This window comes from Myxine glutinosa, chromosome 8 (assembly GCF_964187855.1).
Source record: "Myxine glutinosa chromosome 8, kmMyxGlut1.1, whole genome shotgun sequence".
NCBI classification, from domain to species: domain Eukaryota; kingdom Metazoa; phylum Chordata; class Myxini; order Myxiniformes; family Myxinidae; genus Myxine; species Myxine glutinosa.
Window position 1 is genome coordinate 31,726,042 of NC_136268.1, and position 27,647 is coordinate 31,753,688.

General features: G+C 44.4%; 2 protein-coding genes across 6 annotated transcripts in view; one reads left to right on the plus strand and one right to left on the minus strand.

Moving 5' to 3' along the window:
- The window catches only part of LOC137432380 (uncharacterized), a 515,673-nt gene that overhangs the window by 349,669 nt on the left and 138,357 nt on the right, over window positions 1–27,647 (plus strand). The gene's annotated exons all lie outside the window — the stretch shown is intronic.
- Window positions 1,750–27,061, minus strand: BKGD (beta-keto-L-gulonate decarboxylase). 3 transcript variants are annotated; one of them, XM_078783147.1, is made up of 9 exons: window positions 26,993–27,061; window positions 26,362–26,438; window positions 19,900–19,998; window positions 13,693–13,766; window positions 12,752–13,093; window positions 11,902–12,051; window positions 3,476–3,589; window positions 2,319–2,505; window positions 1,750–2,144 (listed from the first exon to the last, which is right to left on the minus strand). In XM_078783147.1, the coding sequence occupies exons 2-8, from the start codon at window positions 26,429–26,431 to the stop codon at window positions 2,356–2,358; spliced, it is 999 nt and encodes a 332-aa protein (XP_078639273.1). In that variant the 5' UTR covers window positions 26,432–26,438; window positions 26,993–27,061; the 3' UTR covers window positions 1,750–2,144; window positions 2,319–2,355. The 3 variants fall into 3 exon arrangements, with proteins under 3 accessions (XP_078639273.1, XP_067980359.2, XP_067980360.2); XM_068124258.2 differs by lacking the exon at window positions 26,993–27,061 and adding an exon at window positions 26,581–26,671; XM_068124259.2 differs by lacking the exons at window positions 13,693–13,766; window positions 26,993–27,061 and having other exon boundaries at window positions 26,362–26,518.

Below are 27,647 nucleotides of genomic sequence, written 5' to 3' on the forward strand. Positions count from 1 at the left end.
GATTGATGTTAGCTCTTACACGAGCCTCGATCTTGTATACAAAAAAAAAGAAGAAAAAAAAAGTAAAAGTATGCATTGCATAAGCACGATTATAAAATTGCTTCATGGAAACATTTATATGTTCATTAAAAGAGGACTAACACCATTTATCCAAAGTTATGCAAGGAACTTGGATACGTGGGGAGGCCCTTTGGCCCATCGTGCTTGCACCAAATCCATGCCGTGTACCCAGTCGATGTACTTAGCGTTGGGGATGGGGGAGGAGAACGGTGGGGCAGGTACAGGAACAACACCTGTGTGTTACTTTTAAAGTTCCCCTGTCCGATGTTTGGAAGTTCTCAAGCACATGTGAATACAGGGCCACAATGCTCAAATTGCTTGAGACGAAGATTGAAAATGTTCGTTTGTGAAACCATTGTAAAACTCATGTTTACAAGTCTTTTTGGAGGGGGCTCAGCTTTATTTAACAAAACTACATGTTGTACCGTAAAAGAGTTCATGCCTAAATGATTCATAAATTACGCCTAGGTTCCCCGTCGGGGAAGTGATGTGAGTTGACAAAGTGGAAGACACAGAAAACATGCCATGATATGATATTTCGCTGACAAGGTTCAGACATACATGGAGGCGGCCATCTTGGATTTTGACGTGGCGACCCAATTTTCAATAGCGTTCTTCCTTATGCCTAGATACACCCACACACCAGATTAGAAGTTGGTACTTCGCTTATTTTTCAAGATATTCAGCTCACAAGGTTCAGACATACATGGCAGCGGCCATCTTGGATTTTGAAGTGGCGACCCAATTTTCAATAGCTTTCTTCCTTATGCCGAGATACACCCACACACCAGATTAGAAGTTGGTACTTCGCTTATTTTTCAAGATATTTCGCTCACAAGGTTCAGACATATATATGGTGGCGGCCATCTTGGATTTTGACGTGGCGACCTCATTTTCAATACCTTTCTTCGTTGTGCCTAGATACACCCACACACCAGATTAGAAGTTGGTACTTCGCTTATTTTTCAAGATATTCAGCTCACAAGGTTCAGACATACATGGCGGCGGCCATCTTGGATTTTGACGTGACGACCCAATTTTCAATAGGGTTCTTCCTTATGCCTCGATACGCCGACACACCAGATTAGAAGTTGGTACTTCGCTTATTTTTAAAGATATTTCGCTCACAAGGTTCAGACATATATATGGTGGCGGCCATCTTGGATTTTGACGTGGCGACCCAATTTTCAATAGCGTTCTTCCTTGTGCCTAGACACACCCACACACCAAATTAGAAGTTGGTACTTCGCTTATTTTTCAAGATATTCAGCTCACAAGGTTCAGACATACATAGCGGCGGCCATCTTGGATTTTGACACGGCGACCCAATTTTCAATAGGGTTCTTCCTTATGCCAAGATACACCCACACACCAGATTAGAAGTTGGTACTTCGCTTATTTTTCAAGATATTCCGCTCACAAGGTTCAGACATACATGGCATCAGACATACATGGCGGCGGCCATTTTGGATTTTGACGTGGGTTGCACCCACACACCAAATTCGAATGCGGTCCTTCGCTTACGCATGGACGCACGCATGCCCGCACGCACGCCCGCACGCACGCACGGACGGACGGAGGGGAAAACCATAGTCCCCCTTTCGCTCCGCGGTGCGACGGTGGACAAAAAGCAATGTTGGCAGCATGAAGAACAGCTTGTTCAGCCAATCACAGACCAGGAATCATAGCCAGCATTAAGAGATTTATTTTCGTTATAACAAGTAGCAACGGTACCCGCCCTAAGGGCGGGGCTTCAATTGGGAGGCCCAAATGAAAAGGCAAAATATCAGAAATTGAAGGCTTTTTAAATTTTAAACGATTTATATAAACATCCGTTAAATATCACACGCAAATCATCAAAATCTAAACAGTATTTGTACAATTTCAATAAAAGCCACATCACTGTTCATATCGGTAAATATTATTCCATCGTGTTTGGAAAAACTGGAAAATTGGAAAAATTTTCCTAATTGGAAAAATTGGAAAAAAAATTGGAAAAACAATATAGCCTATTTTACTCCAGGGGGTCCCAGGATTATACACCCAAAATTTGGTTGCGATCAGTTCAGCCGTTTTTGTGGTACCTGGGAACAGACAGACAGACATTTGGTGAATTATCGTAAAGATTATAAAACTTTCACAAAATACTTTCCTTAAAACCGTTTTCAAAATCTTTGATGTTGACATTGCATTTTAATCTGATAAACTAATCATTTATGATAACATTGCATCATCCCTCCATTGGAAATGTGGATTACCTCAAAAAGCAAGGATCTTGTAATGAAAAATGGAAGGTTAGCTTGGTCTGTCTATCCTGTAGATTTCCCTGGCAGGAATGAAGTAACCATGGTAACGGACACTTCGAGGTGTGACGTCACAGTGGTAGTGTCCTCCCAAGCCATGTGGGCCAAAGCAGTGCACGTGCTCCAAACGGAGGGAGAGAGCCTAGGGGATTAACAGAAAAGGCGTAAATATGTCATACGACCTCGCTTAAGATCAATTGGATTGGCATGATTCATAGTTTTATGGGACCAGGCTGGAAGGATGGCTGAAATGGCACACTCGCTTCTCATCCGTCTATAGCCTGGGTTCGAATCCTGACCCAGCTATAAACTTTCATCCTGGTGTTTCACAGGCAGTGTGATTCATCAGTGTGTGTCGTCCCTCGGATGGGCGTAAACTGGACGTCCCATCTGCCGGCATTAGTTGGTGGACGTTAAAGATCCCACGGTGTCCTTCACAAAGAGTAGGCGAGTTATCTCTGGCACCAGGAACCAATTATCAATTTCTGCCCTAACTGGAATAGAATGTCAGGACTAGCCAGCCGGTTTGTGAAAGACTTGGGTCAAGCTTCCCTTTGGCCAACAGCACAATGTGGGAACAATTGTGGCCATTAAGAAGAAGTAGATAGTGTTATGAGACCATTGTGGTGGTCTTAACAAGGCAACGTGGTCAACGTGATTCTCCACCCAAGCCATCAAGGACACTGAAGTAGCTAAACGTCTTTTAGCTCTTACAGGAGCCTCGATTCTGTATACAAAAAAAGAAAAACAAAAAAACAAAACAAAAACCTCCCTTTTGGAGGCCGATGTGTTCCATTATGTAAGGTTGTGAGGAAAGACGATCACACCATATGATCTAAACTCTCCTTGCCCCCTACACATCCCAAATTGGTACGATTAAGATGATCACATCACCCATTTTGTATGCCGCCCAAGGGCACAAAAACAAATCCTACAGAAGGAAAAGGGTCGAGGAAAGGTGAAGAAGATAAAAACAAAAGATGATAACAAAGAGGAAAAAAGACAGAAACTAAGGATATGATAAAGAAAAGGGAGAAATGCTGAGGAAAGAGAAAGATGAGAAACAATATGAGGAGCTGAACTGCAGAACGAGGAGTAGATTATACAAGTACCGGATCGTGGGACACGAGAACTGAGAGGCACGAGAGTGGAGGAGGAACCGTAATGAACTTCAACCACGAGTTCACACACTCATCACTGTGCAGAGGACATGGTGAAAAACGTGGCTGAGGATGGGAAGGCAAAAGGATTAAACGTAACAAGTCCAGAACATGCATTTCATCCACAACACAATGTTAGATTACATTAAAACGCAAGCTTGTGTGCTGTGTGACAACAACTGATGTGCAGAACATGTTTATCTGACAGGGTGTCAGTTTATCCGATAATAGTCCAGTTGCCAAATGGGATTCGGGAGCCAAAGCCTGTTTCGAGGTATGGATGATGTTTTATTGTTGATTCTGGTACTATGGCATGTCCTGAGCAGGAATCAGCCGGGTGTCACTTTGGCAGCCTTGGGGAAAATATTTTACGGGCCAACAACGAAATGGCCACCGGGCGACTATGTCGCCGATCATAAATACCCCATAACTTCCTTATTATTGGTGCTAGAAAGTTAATCTTGGTGTCTACACCTATGTTTTCAGAGTCCAGGAAGCCATTTATGCACTAAGATTACACATAACTACACTAGAAATAAACAAATTTGCACCTAAGCTAAAAATATTGTGAGAATAATTTGAAACTTTATTCACAAATTCATTTCTTTATTGAAATTCAGCAGGTAAGTACAATCTATCAACCTTGGCAACCACCAGTAGCTATTATTAACTGTCCTTAACAAAATTAACACTAAGACATAGCCATACTAATAACACCTACAGATAATACTTATCAGTCATATCAATACATACAGCGAATGAAACATCACATTGTTCATGAACAGAGTATTATACCAACTCAACAATAGATCAGAATATTGGACAGAATACTAATTCATTCATCCTACCGATACACAATATTGAATAAATATTGAATAAACACTCATTAAAATTTACAGGTATCCGATACATCATAATATCAATAGATTAAAACTAAACACGGTAAGTACCATTTAACCAATCATTTAGCCCAGTTGTAAAATACATTAATTTAGACAAGTCCTTCAGACGTCTTCATCATCGTCCTGTGATGATATGGTTCTGGTGTGATCATTGTTACATTCTGCTCCAGCATGACAATTGCAGAACATGGAACATGACATCTGGGCAATCACACAACTACATCTACTGGTGGAACATGGACGTGCTGAAGCACAGCCACATTTGATCATATGTAGCACCTCGAGTGGAGCAGGAGAAACATCATCAGGTAACATCACTGGAAACAACTTGTTGTCCTCCTTCCTGGTCCATCCATACTGTACAGGATCTGCTGCTGCAGGCGGCGCGCTTGAGAGTGAAGATTTCCAGATCATAGTCTGATAGTGGGCACGGTAGACATGCTCAGCGAAGGCATCTGAAGTGGGTGGCAGAGACTTTAGCTTTAGAGCACTGGATATTTTCGTGTTTGCCATTTTTGTCGACCAGACAGCATAACGACATAACATTCAAGTGTAAGGTGTGCACAGAGGGAGCTGCAGATGGAGGAAATGTTGAGTTGGATCTTGGAGACGGCGTGAAGCTGGAAGGTGTGAAAACATTTTGTTACCTAGGAGACATGCTGAATGGAGAAGGTGGATCAGACTCGGCAACGGTTGCTAGAGTGAGATGTGCATGGAAGAAGTTTCGGGAACTGCGTGGCGTGCTGATGAGGAGGGGAGTGTCGTTGAAGCTGAAGGGAAAGGTGTATGCTGCATGTGTGAGAAGTGTTATGATTTATGGGAGCGAGACATGGGTAATGAACGTAAAGCAGCAACGAAGGCTGGAAAGGGTGGAAATGCGAATGGTTCGGTGGACGTGGAGCAGCAACGAAGGCTAGAAAGGGTGGAAATGTGAATGGTTCGGTGGATGTGCGGAGTATCGTTGAGAGAGAGGAAGACAAATGATGAATTGCGAAAGATGATGGGAATAGAGCCTGTGATTGATGCTGTGAAGAGGAACAGGTTGAGATGGTTTGGTCATGTGTTGAGGAAGGATGAAAGTGACTGGTTGAGAAGAGTGATGGAAATGAATGTAGAAGGAAGTCGAGGACGGGGAAGACCGAGAAAGACTTGGCTAAAGATGGTCGAAGAAGAAATGCGGGCAAGGGGGTTAAAAAGGGGAGATGCAGAAAATAGGGCAAAATGGAGAACATCGTCATGGGGACCGCAAGGCTAACCCCCACTCTTGCAGGGAAAATGGCCTTAAAATGCCTGTTGTTGTTTGTTGTAGACAGCATAACGCATCTCTGACATGTCTCCATCATACTTTGAGCCATAACACATGGATATGAATGATGTAGCTTCAGATACTACATCGTCCATATTGACGTCTTGCATTCCCAACAACTTCAGTGACGTTCCGCTGCTCAGTGCAAGGCTGTTGCTTTACCAATGCCGTAAGGATATGAAGTAGTGTCACAACCACTCAACGCATGAACTCCAGGAAGATAGTCTGTGATGTTCCTATGTTTGTTTGCCATAGCCTTTATGTCTATGACACATCGTCCAGCAATGGGGCTCTCCATCGTCACACCACAATTTAGTTTCTCTCTACAGTAGAAGTGTATGAGGAGTACAAAGACATCAGTGTCATCACAAACTACGCAGATGTTCGATGTACCTCTGACCGCCAATTCTACCAACTGATTCACCATGATAACATCAGCCTCCTCGTGAGTGTTATGCAGATCATTCCTCGTGGTTATTTCACCGTTTCTGATCGCTACAGGAACTGGGTGTTCAGATGTGATGACCAGCGCATTGTTAGTATTGCCTACCAGATGATCAACCAGACATTGGCTGATCAAGCTGATCAGTTGGGTCTTGTTGTGTGTGACATTCAGAACTACTTTCTGGGCCAGTAGAGCACTGTTCTATGAGTGATTTTTCCCTCAGGATAGTTCCAAGAGTTATCTGTAGTGTTGTTGGTCTGTTGGTTAGAACACTAGTTATGATGTTGCCTATCAGTAGAGCCGTGTTTGTGTGATCCAATTTGGGTGACAATTCAGCAAGCAAGTTTAGAAGTAGATCACTACATGCTTCAGAGGCATCTTCCAGCAATAGTCGAGTTTTATACGTGTCTCGGTCAGCTGATCTTTCTGAACACTCTTTCTTGATTGTTTTGGCAATGGGTGTCACATCAACATCAGCGTTATCGTCAACAAGTTTGAGGAGATGAGGAGCTTTGCTGCGGAAGACGAGTATACTCGCAACTCCATTACCTGAGAGCACAAGGAGATCATCACCAAAGTCATTAACTAATCGATCAATGAGCTTGCGACGTGGTTGTACGGTACCTCCATGATTAGCGTATGTATCTTGAATTTCAAGAGAGTTCCATACATGCGACTTATTTACTGATATTTCTTCAATCAAGACATCAAAGGCAGAATCATCTGGTTGTGGAAAATTTGTTGCGGAGTTAGCAGCTGCTTGTATATTCTTGTGATTCATGAAGAGCTTATAACAATCATCATGATACTGCCCATCAGCAGCATGTAAATCTGAAACCGCACCACCAACTCGAACTTGGACTTCATCTGCTAGACAATCATTGCGAACATCACAGGTAAGTAATATGTTCTGCTTGAAGTGATCTGCTGTACGACACTGGATTACTTTTCTCCATCTATCAGGATGCCGGGAGCTGGAGGCCAATGTTATACATCTCTCACCACAGAACAAGCAATGTCCCTGATTCTCCCTGATCTGCGAGATTTTTTGTGGGGAATAACTTCATCAGTTCCTAGATTGTCATCTTTCTGTCTGGATAGAAATCTTTTTATGTGATGTGCTGATGTACGTACGTAGTATATGTAGATACACAATTCTTGTGACATCTGATCGAATCAACTCCAGTAAGTTTATTAATTAACCCATCACCACGCCTGATGCTACAGTTTCTAACAGTTTCTACTCTACCAACACCACAGTTTATAAGATTAGGAGAATCATTTGTACAGTCAAAGAAGCATCTGCCATCCATCATTGGTCGTGCTGTTATATATACCTGTTAGGACAGAAAGAGATCAATGTTAGCGAACCACCAACATTATACATGCATAATTTAGTATAAATATTGGTCATGCCGGCAATATCATGCTGTAGGGAAGTGACAATGATAAATTAGATGGTATAAATGGCTTCCTGGACCATGAAAACATAGATAGACATAGAAAACAAAACATAGAAAACATAGACACCAAGATTAACTTTCTAGCACCAATAATAAGGAAGTTATGGGGTATTTATGATCAGCGACATAGTCGCCTGGCGGCCATTTTGTTTTTGGGCCGCAAAATTTTTTCCCCAAGGCTGCCAAAGTGGCACCCGGCTGATTCCTGCTCAGGACATGCCATAGTGCCAGAATCAACCATAAAACGTCATCCATACCGCAAAACATGCTTTTCTGAAATTCCACTGGACTATAAGAGAGTGGTTTCGCGCTTACTATTACGCGCTTTTCATTGTGAGGCAGTTGCAGGAGAAGTACATGGAGAAGAGGAAGAAGTTGTTTCTTGGGTTTGTTGATCTGGAGAAAGCATTCGATCGGGTTCCACGCAAAGTATTGACATGGGCATTGAGGAAGTTAGGAGTGGAGGAATGGTTGATCAGAGTAGTGATGGCAATGTACAAAAGAGCGCGCACAGCTGTAAGGACGAAGGACGGGAACAGTGGTGAGTTTGAGGTGAAGGTGGGAGTGCATCAGGGGTCGGTACTAAGTCCACTACTATTTGTAGCTGTGATGGAGGTGCTGGCTCAGAACGTAAAGGAGGGTTTACCGTGGGAGTTGTTGTATGCAGATGATCTGGTGTTGATTGCGGCAAGTATGGATGGACTGAAGGAAAAGATGAACACGTGGAAGGAATGTATGGAGACAAAAGGTCTGAAGGTGAATATCGGAAAGACAAAGGTGATGGCAAGTGGTAAAGCATGTGGTGAGGTGGAAAGAACTGGGAAGTGGCCCTGTGCTGTGTGTAGGAAGGGTGTCGGAGTGAACTCCATTCAGTGTACAATGTGCGCTGAGTGGGTTCATCAAAAATGTAGTGGTCTGAGAGGGTCATTAACCAGTGTGGCAGCTACATTCAAATGTAAGGTGTGCACAGAGGGAGCTGCAGATGGAGGAAATGTTGAGTTGGATCTTGGAGACGGCGTGAAGCTGGAAGGTGTGAAAACATTTTGCTACCTCGGAGACATGCTGAATGGAGAAGGTGGATCAGACTCGGCAACGGTTGCTCGAGTGAGATGTGCATGGAAGAAGTTTCGGGAATTGAGTGGCGTGCTGATGATAAGGGGAGTGTCGTTGAAGCTGAAGGGAAAGGTGTATGCTGCATGGGAGCGAGACATGGGTAATGAACGTAGAGCAGCAACGAAGGTTGGAAAGGGTGGAAATGCGAATGGTTCGACGGATGTGCGGAGTATCGTTGAGAGAGAGGAAGACAAATGATGAATTGCGGAAGATGATGGGAATAGAGCCTGTGATTGATGCTGTGAAGAGGAACAGGTTGAGATGGTTTGGTCATGTGTTGAGGAAGGATGAAAGTGACTGGTTGAGAAGAGTTATGGAAATGAATGTAGAAGGAAGTAGAAGACGGGGAAGACCGAGAAAGACTTGGCTAAAGATGGTGGAAGAAGAAATGCGGGCAAGGGGGTTAACAAGGAGAGATGCAGAAAATAGGGCAAAATGGAGAAGATTGTCATGGGGACCGCAAGGCTAACCCCCGCTCTAGCAGGGAAAATGGCCTTTTAAAATGCATGTTGTTGTGTTGTTGTATAAGAGAGGAGTCGGATTTGCACTTCAGACTCTTCTTCAATCACACAAATCAATATCAGGGATTTGCAATCAACTGCCACCAGGTGTGCAAAGTGAGATTTAGTGGCACCGACCCGCATAGGACAGCCGAATGAAGACTTAATCATACTAAAACACGCAATTTGGCATCTCTCTGTCTGTCTGTCTGTCTGTCTGACCACGATACATTCGGTCGTTACTTATCCAATCGCAACCAAACTTGACAGGTGGCCTATGGGTCACACGACAGAGGTTGTAGCACAAACTCTGTGTTGAGGTGTATAACAGGTTATCATGCGTTTAATGGGTCACACCGACCGGACATCAAAGTTGCCCTAACCACAAATGATTCAGTAAATTTTGTCCAACGTACAATTACATTTTTAAACAGACACTACTAAACTGGAAGAAGCTTGGAGAAAACCCGACAAGCTGAAGGCCTTATATATGTATTGCGTCTCCCTCAGACTAAAGGATCAGAGCTGTCTCGACTTGCCAGGCCTTGGTAAGTGGCAATAACCTTTGGCTATACCAAAGCTGCTTACATGAGTCCTTACGCATGAATGACGAATCCCATTGCCTGTCCGATTTTTCTCGCCATCTGATTGTATGTGGACAGCATACGGATTGTTTATAACATGTCTTTTGGCCTCATATGTGATTCCCTTTCCTTTCAGTAAAATATGCAACTGTAATGGTTACTAAATGCTGTCCCCGTGACGTGTGACGAAATCCTCAGCTCTGATTGGTGGCCGTTTGTGAGGGGCATACATGCATACATACATACATACATACGGACAGACAAACACTTCCAAACGGCATAGCCTGTAGGGCTATGTAAAAAATAAACTGGGCAACACCGGGTAGCCCCGCTAGTATTAAATGAGGCAATTATCTGTACATATGTCTGTATGTATGCATGCATGCATGCATGTGTGATGTACATCTGAAAATCATAGAAATAAACCAGGGCAGGCTCGATCCCCACCAAATTTTGGATACGCGTTGGTAGTACCAGGAGTCAGGTCATCGGCACAAAGAACGAACATCGCCCGATCCCTGTAAGGGGGTTATTCGACTCGTGATTTTCACCTGATCTCCAACAAATTTTGCATACGTGTTGGTAGTACCCAGGGTAAACCCTCCTACCCCAACCATCCACTCCTCACCCCCTTTACTTGGAGTCGTCTTACTTGGAGCCTCCTCTCCTTATCATTACTCATCAATAAACAACTATCTCAGTATTCTGGCATATTTTGAGTCACTGACGATCTCTCAAAAAGTGTTTTTCACCACGTTTGGTAGCCTGGTGTTGGCTTAACGGTTAAGGTAGTTGGCTTGAGATCTTCGGGTCCTGAGTTCAAGCCCCCCGCATGCCGTAGAATTAACACCAGATGGGTTGCCTCAGCCTGTTATCCTTCCGAGGTCGGCAAAATGAGTAACAGCTGACTGGTAATGGTGAGAATAGCATCAGCGGTACAGCCGCACACCCAGAAAATGATGCAACCAGCAGCCACATGCTGCACACGAGCTACCACCACCACCACGTTTGGTAAAAATAAATAAAGTAAAAACAAGTCAGGAGACGATGATGGTTCACGGGCGAGCGGTATTCAATGACAAAGGACGGACTATAACCGAAACAGGCCCGGACAGGCCAGGCTCGGAAATGTAAAAACGAAGGTTACTGACCTTGAAATGAGATAGAAAATAATGTATAATCAGTTATGAGGTTAGTTAGCTACACAATACCGAAAATTTGGTGAAAAATGAAATGAAAAAATAAATAAATAAATAAATAAATAAATAAATAAATAAATAAATAACAAAAGTGAAACATCGAGCTCCGTGAGGCTGGACACATGACACTGGCCGAACCAAATATCGAAACCCCTGTCAGATTCCACCAAACCCCTCGGAGAAGATGTAGCTTGAACTCGATTACCCCCTAAAAAGACATCTTTTTCGGGCGTGGCTCTGCCCACAATGGGCGCAATACGCCCACTCGAGGCAGGACACAACTAGATCATGATATCAACCTCCCACCCAAGTTTCATCAAGATCGGATGATATCATCGGGTAGTTATGCTGCGGACAGACAGACACACAGACACACGCACACACATGACGAATATAGTGGTCACTTGATAACTCGTGAACCAAAAGTTTTCCATTTTTTCCTACCAAAAAAACAGTTTTCCTACCAACTCGCTTATGGTCGCCTCCAACTTGCCACATATGGGGAAGTCAGTTAAAGGAGTGGGTGAAGGATTTAAGGGCAGTAGGTGAAGGGGTAGAAAAGGTAGTGAGAAGGAATACACATGGGAATGGATGAAGGGATTGAGGGAAGTGGATTATTGGGTTGAATAGAAGTATGTGAAGGTGCAAAGAAGGCATTGGGAAAAGGAGAATATCTGGGAGTGGATGAATGTTTGAGGCAAATGTGTGGAGGGGTAAGAGAGAAGGGCCGCTGAGTAAATAGATTAAAGGAAATAGTTTGACAGGCCTTAGGTGCAATGGGCCAATTACTTATTACACAATGTTAGGAGCTGGGAGGGGCCAAGGAATGACTTTGTGCCCCAAAACCTGTTCACATTCCTCCTCACCATTACGTGCAGCTTGGCATCGCCTTCCTCCATAACAAAAACTCCTCCAAGTCCCACGGGCTTCTCTCCATAATTCCGGAATAGGGCAAGACGCATGCACGAGATGAAGTTACTTGCACCGGTGCGCACCCCTGCACGAATCTCCAGGACCTTAGATAAGCACAGAATAATGATATTGACAGTATGAAGTTTTAAAACAAAGTCGATTCAAAAAAGGTCGGGTAGATTAAAGGACAGGAATAAATGTGAGAGAACAAGCAAGAATAGTGGAGAGAAATAACATAAGAAAACGTAAATACGGCAAGAAAGACGAAAGCAAACTTGGGTGGTATAAAAATAAAGGAGGAGACACAGAGAGGAGTGAAAAAAGATGAGATCATTCCGGGAGAACTTGATATCACTTCACTTTCCCACATATTATTTTCCAACTCACAGTCTTTGTCCTTTACAAAGGACTTTGTCAGCCTGGTGTTGGCTTAGCGGTTAGGGTGCTGGCTTGGGATCCTAGGATCCTGGGTTCGAATCCCGGTCGATCGCTGAATTAACGCCAGGGGGGTTGACTCAGCCTGTCATCCTTCCGAGGTCGGCTAATTGAGTACCAGCTTGCTGGGATGAATGATCACGGTGTGTACCCCGATTTAGAATAGGTACACCGTATCCCTGCGCATCGTAAGAGGTGACTAAGGGTTGGCGTCAGGAAGGGCATCCGGCCATAAAAACATTGCCTCAAACAGGGAACCATGATTGTCATGGGGCCCGCAAGGCTAACCCCCGCTCTGGCGGGAAAAATGGCCTTAAAACGATCATTCATTCAGTCTTTGTCCTTCACATCATCACTTCCATATTTTACCTTTCCTCGTTTTCCTTGGCTGATGAATAAATTTCCAAGAAAAGCAAACTCGGTGTGGTTATATGGTTCAAGTACACAACCGTGCTCCTCTTCCTCGTTCTTCGGTCTCGCCTCGTCTGGGACACCCTCTCCAGCCACGCTCCTCGATTTCGCAGCATTCCTATCCCAGCGGGCACTGAAGCTGCGGTTGTTAACCGCCTCTTTTCCACCTTGTGGTGAGGTTAAAACGTTAGCCATAAGCTCGCCGTTCATGCCCAACACGGCATGGGAGGCGGCACCCGCTCCCAGTACCAGTGCACCAGGCAGACCCACCAATCGCGAAACGTCACCGAGGTCATATAACTGAGGGGAAGGCATATGGGAAAAGGAAGAAACCATCAAGTAAGAACAAAACAATGTGAAAGAAGAAAACCTTAAGTGCTATAGTCAAGGCTCAGGGAAGAGTTCATTAATCCATTCACCATAAGATGATGGTAAAAAACAAAATCTTCACCTTGTACGCCATTTACCTTCGCTACACACAACGTATGCCAAGTCCGCATTGCACCTGAATGTCTAAATCGCACACCTTATGATTATAGGAACAGCTCATCACATCCTACACACAATGCTCGTCTTTTTTCACATTTAAAAAAGGGGTGCTGCTGTATACTGAAACACCTTGTGGTCTTAATCAACCAAAACCAGGAATTGCGGCCCAGTACAGGAATCAAATTCCAGCCTATGGGTCCAGTGTGGGTGCTGCCTTCTTCATGACCTACAACCACGATCAGCCGCTGGCTTGGCAGGGTGATGGCTATCCATTTAAATGAACAATCTTTTCCTCAGTTTATTTCCATTCATGTTGCGTCCACCTGTTTCCCCATTGCCAAACCCAAGAAATAAATAAATAGAAAACAACAGAAATCACAAATTTGTTGAATAATAAGCAACAAACTAACTTTGTCTTTCCTTGGTTCCGGCATGAGGTAAGGAACACCCCCAACATCTGCGATACGCTCATCCCCACACAGGCCTGTTACCAAAGAGAGAGAGAGAGAGACAAAACACACACACACACACACACATATTGGTAAAAAAACACATTTATATTGTTTAAAAGTCCCGAATACGAGGATCTGCTCCATGAGCTTCCTCAGCCACAATGGAAACGCATTGTCGAACTTCTGAGCAATGCACACCTTCGATAAACAATTCCCTTTTATCACGTCAAAAAGCCAAATAAGAAGGCAAATAGCGACTGAACCTGAAGAGGTCAGGCTTGGGAACCCTGTGCAAGTGAAATTGCCAAAAGTACATCCGTCTCAGGAATGTTCCTCTTCCTCCCTACAACCTCCAAACTCATACGGCACCTTCCATTGTGACGTCATTGTCTTTTGGCATCTCTCGAGCACAAAAAATGGGAATACAGTGGGAACTGTTTCTAAACCATAAAAATGGGAACGCAGTCCTAATGCCACAATTGAAGTCACCCAGCCCCTTGCCAACTTGATGCACAAATGTAAACGACTTTAAGAGGAAGACAGTTAAGTTAAAGATAAAGGATGGGGTGAAGCAAGGGGGGCAGGAGGGAGCATGGAGGTAGAGATAAATAAAAACTGGGTCTTGGATAACCGGATGCAGGTCATACATGGAGTTTTCTTGTATCCGAGCAGGCAGCTTGGACGACATGATGCACAGAACCCTCTCAAATGTCCAATTGGACGTGTTGGACATTGAAAAGCTATGGAGTTATTGGCCTCATGGTGGTTACCTTTTGACTGCAGGCCGGCAACAGCACTGCCTGACCCCACATCCCAATATACACTAGATATTGACCTATGGTGGCCTCAAAACAGAAGTCAAGGCCAACGTGTAGTAGCTTAAAACCGTCTTCATGAATCATCTACAACTGTTACTTTTGTCCAAAAAATGTCCTGCATTCATTCTTCAGCTTTACTCAAGTGGATCTTCTTCCTTTATTTAGGCACTAAAGAATCAAGGATCGTGATCTTGGTGTAGTCAGCAAAGACCACATGACCTCTTGTGATACCAATGTAGTCTTCCTGTATTCCCGTGGCTGTCACACTTTCATAACAAGAGTATCAGAATGCTTTAAACGTTACACCACCAGACTCGGTGGTGTAGTGGTCAGTGTCCGTCCGCTCCGAGTCTGGGAGGATTGACACTTCGAACATTGGCAAAGTCATACCAAAGACTTTAAAAATGGTACGTGCTGCTTCCTTGCTTGACACTTAGCATTTGAAAAGGATAGAGCACGGCTAACCAACCATGGCACAGCATTACAAGTAAAATTACATTGGATTGAGCAAGAGAAGTAGGAGTGGAGAGAAAGAGCGATGGGGGAGTGTGGGACGACAAGCAGAAAAATGGAAAATAAGTTGAGAAGAGATAAAAGGGAAGAAAAGGAGTTGTTTGTGGGTCACTTGGGTGTTGGGGGAGGAATGTACAAATGCTACCATTTTGCATATTTAATATGTAAACGGTGTCAAATAATAGTGTGTGACACATTTGTGGAGCATTGCATATTTTTCATTCATTATTTTATTTGCCCCTTTAGTTTATGTTAAATTTGAGACTTTTTGGCCTCATCTGCATTGAAGTTCATTGTAACAACTCGTATTATAACATTTTTGTGTGGTGACACAGACAATTTCACACACACAGAAAAACGAATACAAAATGTGCAGTTGGCACATCGGTACACAGTGGGGCCCCATTGTCGAAATATTCACGACGATTGTGCATTTTGGAAAATAAAAGCACCAAATCTAGCAGAGTTTTTTTTTTTGTATACAGAATCGAGGCTCGTGTAAGAACTAACACATTGAGCATGAAAACATGCACAGATACATAAAGCATACAATGAAAGGAGTGGGAGAAAAGAGGGGGAGAGAGGGAAGTACACAAGCACAACAATAGAAGAGAACAGGGACGTCAATAGATCTGTGGAAAGGGGAGGGCTGGGGGAGGAGGGAGAGGTACAATGTATAAAGCAAATGAACACTTCTAGGAATTTCAGGAAAGAAGTTGGGGATTTAAAGAGGCAGATTTGGGGTGTTTTAAAGGGGGTTAGAAAAGATCAAGGTTTTGGATGGGGGAAGATAAGAGATGGTGGTGAACAGCTGTTTTAAAGACCTGGAGGGAGGAGTGGGATTGAAGAGAGTGAGGGAGTTTGTTCCAGAGGCGGGAGAAAAGAGGAATGGAGTGAAGGTGAGCAGAGAGTCTTGATTTTGGCAGTTTCACCAGAAGAGGGTTGCTGGCAGATCTTGCGCGTCCTGCAGGAATATTTGGGGGACAGAGCACAGACAGAACAAGGGGAGCAAGGCCGGAGAGGAGTCAGTAGAAGACAGAAAGACCACCTACCTGCCTGCAGTGAGAGATAGAGAGATAGGGAGATAGAGAGATAGAGAGATAGAGAGATAGAGAGATAGAGAGATAGAGAGATAGAGAGATAGAGAGATAGAGAGAGAGAGAGAGAGAGAGGTTTGGTTTCAACCGCATGAAGCCGAGCTATGCGTGAGGCAGGACCACCAGCCCAGAGGGGAGAGCACCATTCCATTGAGCTGCGGATGAAAGCCTTGTATGTGGTGAGGAGCTCAGAAGTGCCCAGAACGGACTTCTCACGACGGAGGATGCCCAGTCAGCGACTGGCTATGGAGGCAAGCTTGGAAATGTGGTTTTCCCAGGAAAGATCATGGCAGATAGTGAGACCCAAGAGCTTGAGTGACAGAACTTCTTCAAGAGGATTGTTCAGAAAGTAGATGGGAGGATTGTCCAGACGGTCTTTTCAGAGAGACAAAGTGGGAGTGTGAGATTTGTCATAATTGAAAGACATGTTCCACTTGTTTGACCAGTCTGTGATTTTGTCCAGGTCTGCAGAGAGTGAGGAGGCTGCAGACTACCGATCTGAGGGATGAGGAATGGAGCGGCAGAGAGTGGAGTCTTTCGCAAAGAGATAGAGAGGATTTTCCAGAGAGTTGGAGAGATCATTAATGAAGGCTAGAAAAAGCAGAGAGCCCAGAATGCTGCATTGAGGAACTCCAGCCTGAACAGGAAGGGGAGAAGAGAGAATTCCATTGAAGGCCACACGTTGGCTGCGACCAGAATATAAGTCTGCAAGCCATGCGTGGAGCTTTCCATGGATACCATACGAGGAGAGTTTGGTGAGCAGGGCGGGGTGCCAGACCGCATCGAAGGCACGAGATATGTCAAGGGAGGCAGCTCTGATTTCCTGTTTGGCATTGAAGACCTCCATCCATTGTTGAGACAGCAGAAGTAGCATGTCCAGAGTAGAATGACCTGGCCTGAATCCAAATTGATGATCCAAGATCAAGCGATTGGAGAAGAGGAAGGATTTGATGTCAGAAGCGATGATCAATTCCATGACCTTGCTGATTATTGGGAGTAGGCTGATTGGTCTGCAGTTGCAAGGATCTGTTTTTGCACCTTTCTTGTGTAAAGCGGTGATGTTGGCTGATTTCCAAGCAGATGGCAGATGACCTTGAGCAAAAGAGAGGGTGAAGAGTAAAGGAGAGGGTGAAGAAAATTGAGAGAGGGTGTGAAAGAGCGGCAGAGCAGGATTTTAGGACCCGTGGGCTGATGCTGTCTGGTCCAGTTGCAAAATTGAGACACGTTGAGTCGAGGTTTGACAGAAACTTCTCCACCTTGTCAGGAGAGAAGGACACAGAGTCCAGGAGCAGCTGGGTTCGACTGGGTACGGTGGGTACGACAGATGGGTTTGGGACACAATATTTTGAGGCAAACACAGAGTTGAGGAATTCGGCTTTGTCACGTGCGGTGTCAGCTGTGTAGCCATTTGAGGTAAGGGAGGGGGTGGAGGGGGAACAAACACCAGAAACAGACTTGCCCAGATGCCACCAGGATTTGGAGGAAGGAGACAGGTTTGAGAGTTCAGTCTTGAGAGTGGAGAGATAGTGCTTTCTGGCTCTCCTGAGGGTAGACACACACTTGTTCCGAGCTTTGTGAAAGGAACTGAGATTGCCTTCAGCTGATTTGCCTTCCAAGACGCAAAGGCAAGTTGTTTCAGGGCAACTGCCTCACCACAAGATTCAGTGTACCATGGATGGGAGGACGGGAATGACAACTGAAGACGAGATGGGATAAATCTATGCATAAGAGAGAGAGCAGTTTACTTTGGAAGAATTCCCAGGAAGAGTCGATGTCAGAGGCAGTAGAGATGGGAGACCAGTCCAGATGATTGCTGGCTGCTTGAAGACCATGCCAGTCGGCCTGAGTTAAATGCCAGACTCGTCGACGCTGAGAAGGCTCTCTGAGAATGGTCAGAGAGATATCCACTTGAACAAGCACATGATCAGATGAGCCGATTGGAGCAGAAGAAGAGCAGCAGACATTTGCAGGGAAGTTAGTCATAAACAAGTCTAGAAGAGAAGATGCTCCGTTGACTGAGATCCAGGTCAGGAAATTGACAGATTGTGTCAGTCCCAATGAGTCGCAGAAGTCCTTTGCTGAGGTGCCATGGCTGGTGAGAGAGAAACCCACACCCAGCCAGCTGGCATGATGACAGTTGAAGTCGCCACGTATGAGGAAGAGAGAGTTGGGATGAGTGGATAAAAGTTGGTCGATGTTGTCAGACAGCGAAATGTAAATGGAGTCATCACTGTTTGGAGGACGGTACAGAACACATATGAACAAAAGGTGGGAGCAGAAATAGACTTATATATTATGAAAAAAATCTGGATATTGGGGCAGATTTGGCCTCTGACAGTGTGGCAACCATCTGATGAAATGCTGGGGGTGGACCAAGATCGGTGATGGTCTGGTCGAGCAGCACTGGGCCACACTACTGGTTGTGGCCCAGACCTGCTGTGAGCTTGTGTCCTGCAAATAAAAAGAGGGTTGGGTGAAACGCTGCAAGCACAGGAAGGCTGCACTTGAATGCACAGCTGAGTGTGTGTGTGTGTGTGTGTGTGTGTGTGTGTGTGTGTGTGTGTGTGTGTGTGTGTGTGTGTGTGTGAGAGGGTGAGTGTATGTGTGTGTGAGGGCGAGTATGTGTGAGTGTGAGTGTGTCGATGAGGGTGAATGTGAGAGTGTGTGTGTGTGTGTGTGTGTGTGTGTGTGTGTGTGTACATGTGTGTGTGTGTGTGTGTGTGTGTGTGTGTGTGTGTGTGTGTGTGTGTGTGTGTGTGTGTGTGTGTGTGTTCGTGTTCACTGAATTGACATCCTGGCCTCCAGTGAGACACGATTAGAACCATGACTGTGACAATGTTGAGGCCTGAGGTTCTGAACAGAACTAACTGTGATATCTGATGAGGACTGCACTCGATATTCAACACCATCATGAGATTGTTTGACTGATCTATCAAATGATTTTAAGGACTTTGTACTTTTGCTCTGTGCTAATTTTTTTCTGGTAGATGAACATGATGGATAGCTCCAACTAGATTTAGAGTTTCCGCTCATGATTTAGGCCTACACTTAAATGTGGGTTTCATAGAAATGTAAGCACAAAATAGTTTCATTTTTCTTAATTTGCTTTGATAATTTTCATACACCTCATGTGATTATGCACTTCATGGTAATCAGGACATCAGGACAGCTGACTGGCTTGGTGGTCTGAGTGTGTTATTAATAAAACAAGGTTATTTCATCACAGAAAAGTATATTTCTGCACCACTGTGTCACTAAAATAACCATTTTATAATCCCATACAGTACAATAGCTGACGAGCAATGATTAATAATAATCTCTGAGGACCTATCAGTCTAATTACCCAACTGAAACCATCTGCTTCTTTTGAATCAAGCAGTACCTCATAGTCAGCATAAATACTTGGCAGCCATTTTATATATAAGATCTTATATTTATATATAAGAAAGATGGCTGCCACGGTCGTCAGGGGCCAAATCTGCAATGCCCCAATATTAATGTCTGATCCATATATATTCGCCTATCTATGTGCCAAATTTTGTGCTTTTATCACAAAATGCACAATGAGTTTGCTATGGTGCCTACTAACAGGTCAAAATGTTCAGAGACGATTTATGGCAAACGCATTGTCAGCAAAAGACTGGCGTCGTAGAGATATGCATATTTCAATGTTCCGGTAGATGAAAACTGTGCGGGTGTGGGAACACGCACACATGCGAGTACATGTGCTGTTGTACCGGGTGCAGCGAGGCAGAATGGAGCCAGCTGGAGGTCTGGGCAATCAACGACAGACACGTCCACCTGCTCAAAATTCTCAGCGAGGCCTGCTTGAAGCACTGCACAAAAAAAAAACAATAAAAAAATTAATAACCAGAAAATTAAATAATTGAAAGTTGGAAAAAAAACAAAAATTGAAAATGAAGTACTTGTAATTGAAATGTGGGGGAAGGGGTGGAATAATTGAAAAATTAATTTAAAGTTAAATAAAGGAAGAATTATTTTTCAAAAAGCAGGACATGGACACCAAGATGACAGAAACACTTCATGCCTCACACCGGGAACCATAATAAGTTTGAAACTTAGAATAAATAAAAGAGAGGAAATAAAAGAATGGATGAAAAACATATAATGCTCAATGTGTCACACATTATTATGTAGCACTGTTTATATATTACATATGCAAAATGATGGCATTTTTTGCACTGCTCCAACATCCACAAACCGCTCCTTCTATTCCCTTCTATCTCTTGCCAACTTCCTTTCCCTGCTCATCGTCTGTTCTCTCCACTACACTTCTCTTAACGAACTCAATTTTAATAAAATTCTCAATTTACATCAAACCCTTCCTCTTTTACCTCCCTGTGATGTGTGTATATTAGTATCTACTACATAAGAGAGATGTCTGTCTGTGTGTGTGTGTGTGTGTGTGTGTGTGTGTGTGTGTGTGTGTGTGTGTGTGTGTGTGTGTCGCCATTTTTCTCAGAGATAGCTGAACGGATCTTCGTCAAACTTTCAGAGGTTCATCAGTGAGTGCCTGCGAGTGTTTTTGGCCAAAAATAAATAAATACATAAATAAATTTTTAAGTTCGTTATTTTGGATTTTTTTTTTTAAATCACTCTATAGTGCCGAAGCCTTTTTGATTTATGACAATTATACTTATATACAAGTACACATTTACATTAATAAATACAAAACAATTCGCAAACATTTGAACACAAATAAATCAAACAATTCCGGAAGTGTACGAAGATCACAGTACGGCTTCTTCTTCTTCCTGCCCGTCATCATACTTAACTCAGAAACGTGATGAACGGCATATTCAGTAGCATAGATTCAACAAAAAGGTAAAATTATGATTTGACATTTGTGATGGATTCCCATTTGGATGTAATTTATTTTCCATTATATTTGCCCTCGTTTCAAATATATTAATGTTTATTTTTCGCTTCAGCAACGCCTGGTACTGCAGCTATAAACGCTTATATACTTTACTCGGGGTACAAATACAAATTTGGCTGGGAGGTGACATAGGCTATGTGGCCGCGGCCTCAAGCGGGGGTGTGGGGGACCGGAAGAGGGATGTAAATTCTCTATGTAAATGTGCACTGTGTAGCGCCACCTGGTGATGGTGGCAGAGGGTATTACAATTTCCTTTTTATTACCTGGGCAACACTGAGGTTAAAAGCACTCTTTGCATGGGTAAATTTTTTCTCCTTCTCATCCCTCTTCCCCAAAACGGAGGAGCCTGTCAAAGCCACCCCCTCCCCCCCCCCCCCCAAAGATGTATTTGGAGTATATCTTCCCCCCTCTCCCCTCACCTCTCGCACCCCTCCCCCTTCCACTCCCCTCCTCACCCCTCCCTCTCCTGCCCACTCCTTCCTCCCCCCCCCCCCCCCCCCGGCAACGCCGGGTACTCCTGCTAGTTAAATACAAATTTTCCTTAGTGGGTGTAGTGAAATGTTTTAGGCATTTCAGACTGGAAGTGTATTCTACAGCTCGACAGCAAGACAAACCAAAAATTTGTCATTTGGGAATTCAAAACATTAAGACATCTGTTCTCAGATCTCCGAAAATATTGTTACATTACGGGGAGTAGGCAATGGTATACCTTAGGGCCAGGTAGGATTGAATAGGTAGTGTGCTCCGACTGTCGTTAAGAAGAAGAAACCTCCATGTACCTAAGTAGGAAATCCGTTAGGCCAGATGTCGCGCAAGTGTATGATTGTCCCCATGAGAGGGGTGGGGCTATGTTAATTAGGTAGGGGTTAAGGGTAAATCTCCTGTATGTAAATGCCTCTGTGATTTTTCATTCGTTCCTGATGACACTGCACTACACACACTACCAGGGGTGATGACAAGGGGTGGTGATTGGTCCGGTATTGTTGAGCGATGAGATGGACTCTGATTGGAGCACGCGCGGCCGTCATCGGATGACGTGGGAGACCGGGGAACAAAAGACTGAGTCCCGGCATTTTCCTTCTCTTGCGTTGGGGCCGTCATCACGAGCAGTCACGGTTTTATACGCTCTTGCGCTGTTGCGAGCGGTCGCAATTCGTTGGTGCTGAATTTGTGACGGCTGGGTGCGCCTGAGAGACCACGCGCGGTGCTGTGTGGAGCAGACGACGAGGACGGAGCTCAGCCTGCTCGCTTCGCTCTCAGCAGCTGGCAGTGAATGGACTTCGCGCCAAGGCGCATGTTTTCCCATGCACTGTCTGGGCACCCGTTCGAGGACCGACGGGGTTCAAGAGCCGCTCAAAGCTGAGTACACAAACACGCAATTATTTTTCAGTTATTTATTCCCCTTGTGTGTATCCGAGTCCGTATGGAGGATCCTCAGCTTAGGAATATTTTACCGTGCATTCTTTGTTCCCTGGCATTATTTTTATTAAATCCTTTTACTGTTGAACTTTCATTCCTTGTCCTGTCCCATTTAATTGTTGGTGGTTCGGAAAACCCACTTCGCGCCATCCGTCCAGGTAAGCACCGCTGCCCTCCACTACTGCTCACAAGTATAAAGAGGTTCTGCCATAGTTGACTGAATGCCTCGGAGGTACAGTCACGTGAAAAAGTAAGTACACCCCATGTAAAGTTTTGACTTTTTCAACATATTTAAACATACAGCTATTTGATCTTCATTTCAACAATATTGATAGATAAAGGTGATATAATATAACAAATATCATGAAACATTTACATTTTGTAATCCATTGTATAATTTAAATAAACATAAATGCAAATTTCGCATGTGGAAAAAGTAAGTACACCCTTGGCTCGAAAAGGTGGTATTGTCCCCTTTGGCAGAAACAACCTCAAGTAGGCGTTTCTTATAACTGTCCACCAGTCTCTGACATCGACTGGGAGAAATTTTTGCCCACTCCTCCATGCAGAATTATTTCAGCTGTGCGATGTTTGAGGGGTTTCTTGCATGCACAGCTTGTTTCAAATCCCACCACAACATCTCGATGGGATTTAGATCCAGGCTTTGACTTGGCCATTCCAGAACCCTCCATTTCTTTCTTTTCAGCCATTCCTTGGTGGATTCACTGGTATGTTTAGGGTCATTGTCATGTTGCAAGGTCCACCTTCGGTTGAGCTTCAACTTTCCGACAGATGGCCTCACATTATCCTCAAGCACCCTCTGGTACAATGAAGAATTCATAGTGGATTATATGAGGGTGAGCTGCACAGGCCTTGATGCAGCAAAGCTGCCCCAAACCATAATATTTCCACCACCATGCTTTACAGTTGGTATCAGGTTCTTGTGGTCAAATGCTGTCTTTGGTTTTCGCCAAACATGTCTTCTGGTACTGTGGCCAAATAGCTCTACCTTTGACTCATCTGTCCAGAACACATTGTTCCAGAAGTGGTGGTCTTTGCCTAGGTGTTCATTGACAAACTTCAGTCTTGCCCTGATGTTCTTTCTGGACAGCAAAGGTTTCCTCCTGGCACACCTCCCATGTAGATCAAATTTGTGCAGCCTCTTTCTAATGGTAGACTCGTGCACTTTGACATCAATAGTGGCAAGAGCTACCTGTAGGTCCCGTGATGACATTCTGGGGTTCTTAGAGACTTCTTTCAGCATCTTGCGGTCTGCTCTCGGGCTGAACTTGCTGGGGCGGCCTGGCCTGAACAAGTTGGCAGTTGTTTGGAATCTTCTCCACTTGTAGATGATCTTCTGGACAGTCGAATGATTGATTTCAAATTGTTTGGAGATCTTTTTAAATCCCTTCCCAGACTCGTAGGCATCTATAACCTTCTTTCTGAAGGCCTCAGAGAGCTCTTTTGATCTAGGCATGGTGATGCCGCACACTTCGACAACAAAGAGCAAACCAAACGAAATGTCTGAGGTTTAAATAAGACAGGTTCCTCCAAGATCCTCTCTAACGATGTTCTCAGCATTTGCACCTGAGCTGGTGCACCTGATTCTAATTTTATTTGAAGTAGTGATAAATGTCGGGGTGTACTTACTTTTTCCACATGCGAAATTTGCATTAATGTTTATTTAAATTATACAATGGACTACAAAATGTAAATGTTTCATGATATTTGTTATATTATATATCCTTTATCTATCAATATTGTTGAAATGAATATCAAATAGCTGTATGTTGAAATATGTTGAAAAAGTCAAAACTTTACATGGGGTGTACTTACTTTTTCACGTGACTGTAAGCTCGATCGGTCATCCGTCCAAGACAGGTCTTTATCGGTACGGACACGACAATATCATTACAGAAACGTTCTGCAGAGTTGGGCGTTTTGTATTCATCGCTATGTCATGGACTTATGACTCACCCTGTACATACAAGGCCAAATTGAGTTAAGTGCATTAAAGTAACATTTCAAGGCGAGTACTATTCGTGGTACTGAAATCGAAATTTGAAACAAATTGTTTGAGACAGATGATGGTCTTTATTGAATGGGAGTTTTCCGTTTGTGGGATTCAAAACGGGAACCTGAAGGGAGGGACGTGGTACATACTGGGAAGGGAGGGACGTGGTACAAACTGGGAAGGGAGGAACGTGGTACAAACCGGGAAGGGAGGGACGTGCTACAAGCCGGGGAGTGACGTGGTACATACCGGGAAGGGAGTGACGTGGTACAAACCGGGAAGGGAGGAACGTGGTCCATACCGGGAAGGGAGGGATGGGGTACATACCGGGAAGGGAGGGACGTGGTACATACCGGGAAGGGAGGGACGGGGTACAAACTGGGAAGGGAGGGACGTGGTACATACCGGGAAGGGAGGAACGTGGTACATACCGGGAAGGGAGTGACGTGGAACAAACTGGGAAGGGAGGGACGTGGTACATACCGGGAAGGGAGGGACGGGGTACATACCGGGAAGGGAGGGACGTGGTACATACCGGGAAGTGAGTGACGTGGTACAAACTGGGAAGGGAGGGACATGGTCCATACTGGGAAGGAGGGAGGGACATGGTACATACCGGGAAGGGAGGGACATGGTACAAACTGGGAAGGGAGTGACGTGGTACAAACTGGGAAGGGAGTGACGTGGTACAAACTGGGAAGGAAGTGACGTGGTACATACCGGGAAGGGAGGGACGTGGTACAAACCGGAAAGGGAGGGACGTGGTACAAACCGGAAAGGGAGGGACGTGGTACAAACGGAAAGGGAGGGACGTGGTACAAACCGGGGAGGGAGGGACGTGGTACATACCGGGAAGGGAGAGACAGGGTACATACCGGGAAGGGAGGGACGTGGTACATACCGGGAAGTGAGTGACGTGGTACAAACTGGGAAGGGAGGGACATGGTCCATACCGGGAAGGGAGGGACATGGTACATACCGGGAAGGGAGGGACATGGTACATACCGGGAAGGGAGGGACGTGGTACTAACTGGGAAGGGAGTGACGTGGTACAAACTGGGAAGGGAGTGACGTGGTACAAACTGGGAAGGGAGTGACGTGGTACAAACTGGGAAGGGAGTGACGTGGTACAAACTGGGAAGGGAGTGACGTGGTACAAACTGGGAAGGGAGTGACGTGCTACAAACTGGGAAGGGACGGGAGTGACGTGGTACATACCGGGAAGGGAGGGACGTGGTACAAACCGGAAAGGGAGGAACGTGGTACAAACCGGAAAGGGAGGGACGTGGTACAAACGGAAAGGGAGGGACGTGGTACAAACCGGGGAGGGAGGGACGTGGTACATACCGGGAAGGGAGGGACGTGGTGCATACCGGGAAGGGAGTGACGTGGTACATACTGGGAAGGGAGGAACATGGTACATACTGAGAAGGGAAGGACGTGGTCTATACTGGGAAGGGAAGGAAGAGGGAACGGGAGTTAAACAGCAAATCACATCTCTACACATGACAAGAAGCTCGATATGTATTCCATAAGTGGAAAGACTAAACAAATGGATTCATTTTGAATTGATGATTAAAGATTTGTCCTGCCACAATGTCCGCCCATGTCCCGTTGCGTACGTAATATATAGATGGCTGCCAAGCAAGTGTATTAATTAAATGGTTTTGAAGAATCTCGCGTTCCATGTCGTCCATGAATATACTACCCGAATGAAGTACACATTTTGTGTTGTAAACTTAACCTCTCCAATCTACATAATGTGCCTTCAATTGTTTTGTTTTCCCTCGTTTTATGCTCTTCAGTGTAACGAATAACGTTGTTACGAACGGACCAGGAGGATTTGTTTCCATCAATCTCCCTCACCATCTCTGAGTTCAGCAAGTGGTGGCACCAAGAGCGAAGCTCGGAGCAACCCGGGGTCATCCTCCATCATGTTCTCCCTGGGGGACAGTCACACCAGTCATCCAATCCAAGTCTTTGCAGATTATCGAGTATCGACGTTCACTGCTGAATTCGCACTTCGCAGATTCTGAGGTAATTATCGCCTAAGATAATTTCTGTGTAATAAAAGATAAAACCCACAATATTTATATACATTCGTTGTGCTCACACAACAGCAGAGCTTCTTTTGTTTGTAACTTTTAAAGTTCGCAGTATAAATACAGTTGCTGCTAATTACACCGCCATGGATATACCTACAGGTCAAACCTTATAATCATTTTCGTTTTCCTTGAGAAAACCTTGTTGTGTTTTGTTTGGACGTTTGCGCCCATTAAAGCGTTGACAAAAAAACTATACACCAATATTTTTGACATCTCGCAACCAACGACTATTTTGAGACTAGGCTGGAGGATACTCTTGGCTTTATGTCACTAATCTGGAATCGGCACGAAATGGATCATGTGGAATTAACCCAATTTCTACAAACCGACTAGCGAAGCCTGACGTTTGTGTATTGACACCTACATTTCGATGAAGCGACAGACTTCCTCACCTGAGAAACTGTGGGAACTAAAGCGCCACTTAGTGAAGTACACGTTGCCGTCAATCGTAGGAAGGGAGTGTTTTTGTTGGTCATCACTTTGTTGGTCATATCACTCAATGGTGAAGAATCACTTAAAAAATTAAATAATTCTCATATCCGAATCCATATTCAGATCTTCACCAAAATCGAATCGATTCTTCCTTGTCACACACACAACCTGCCCAACAAGTTTCGACCAAATCCATCCATAACTTTTTGAGATATCCCTCAATGTATATAGTTTTTCGCCCGATATCCTAATGGTGAAGAATCACTTAAAATTTATATAATTCTCATATCCGAATCCATATCCAGATCTTCACCAAAATCTAATCTATTTGTCCTTGTCAGACACCCAACCGGTCCACCAAGTTTCGTCCAAATCCGTCCACAACGTTTTGAGATATCCCGCAATGTATAGTTGTTGGCCCTATCTCCCAATGGTGAAGAATCACTTTAAAAATTCTAGTAGCCGGATCCGAATCCGGATCTTCACCAAAATCGAATCATGTCGTCCCTGTGACATACGCTACATCTCTGCAAAATTTCGGCCGAATCTGGCCACAACCTTTTGAGTTTTTGGGATATTTTGTTCACAAACAAACAAACGGACAAACAGACATGG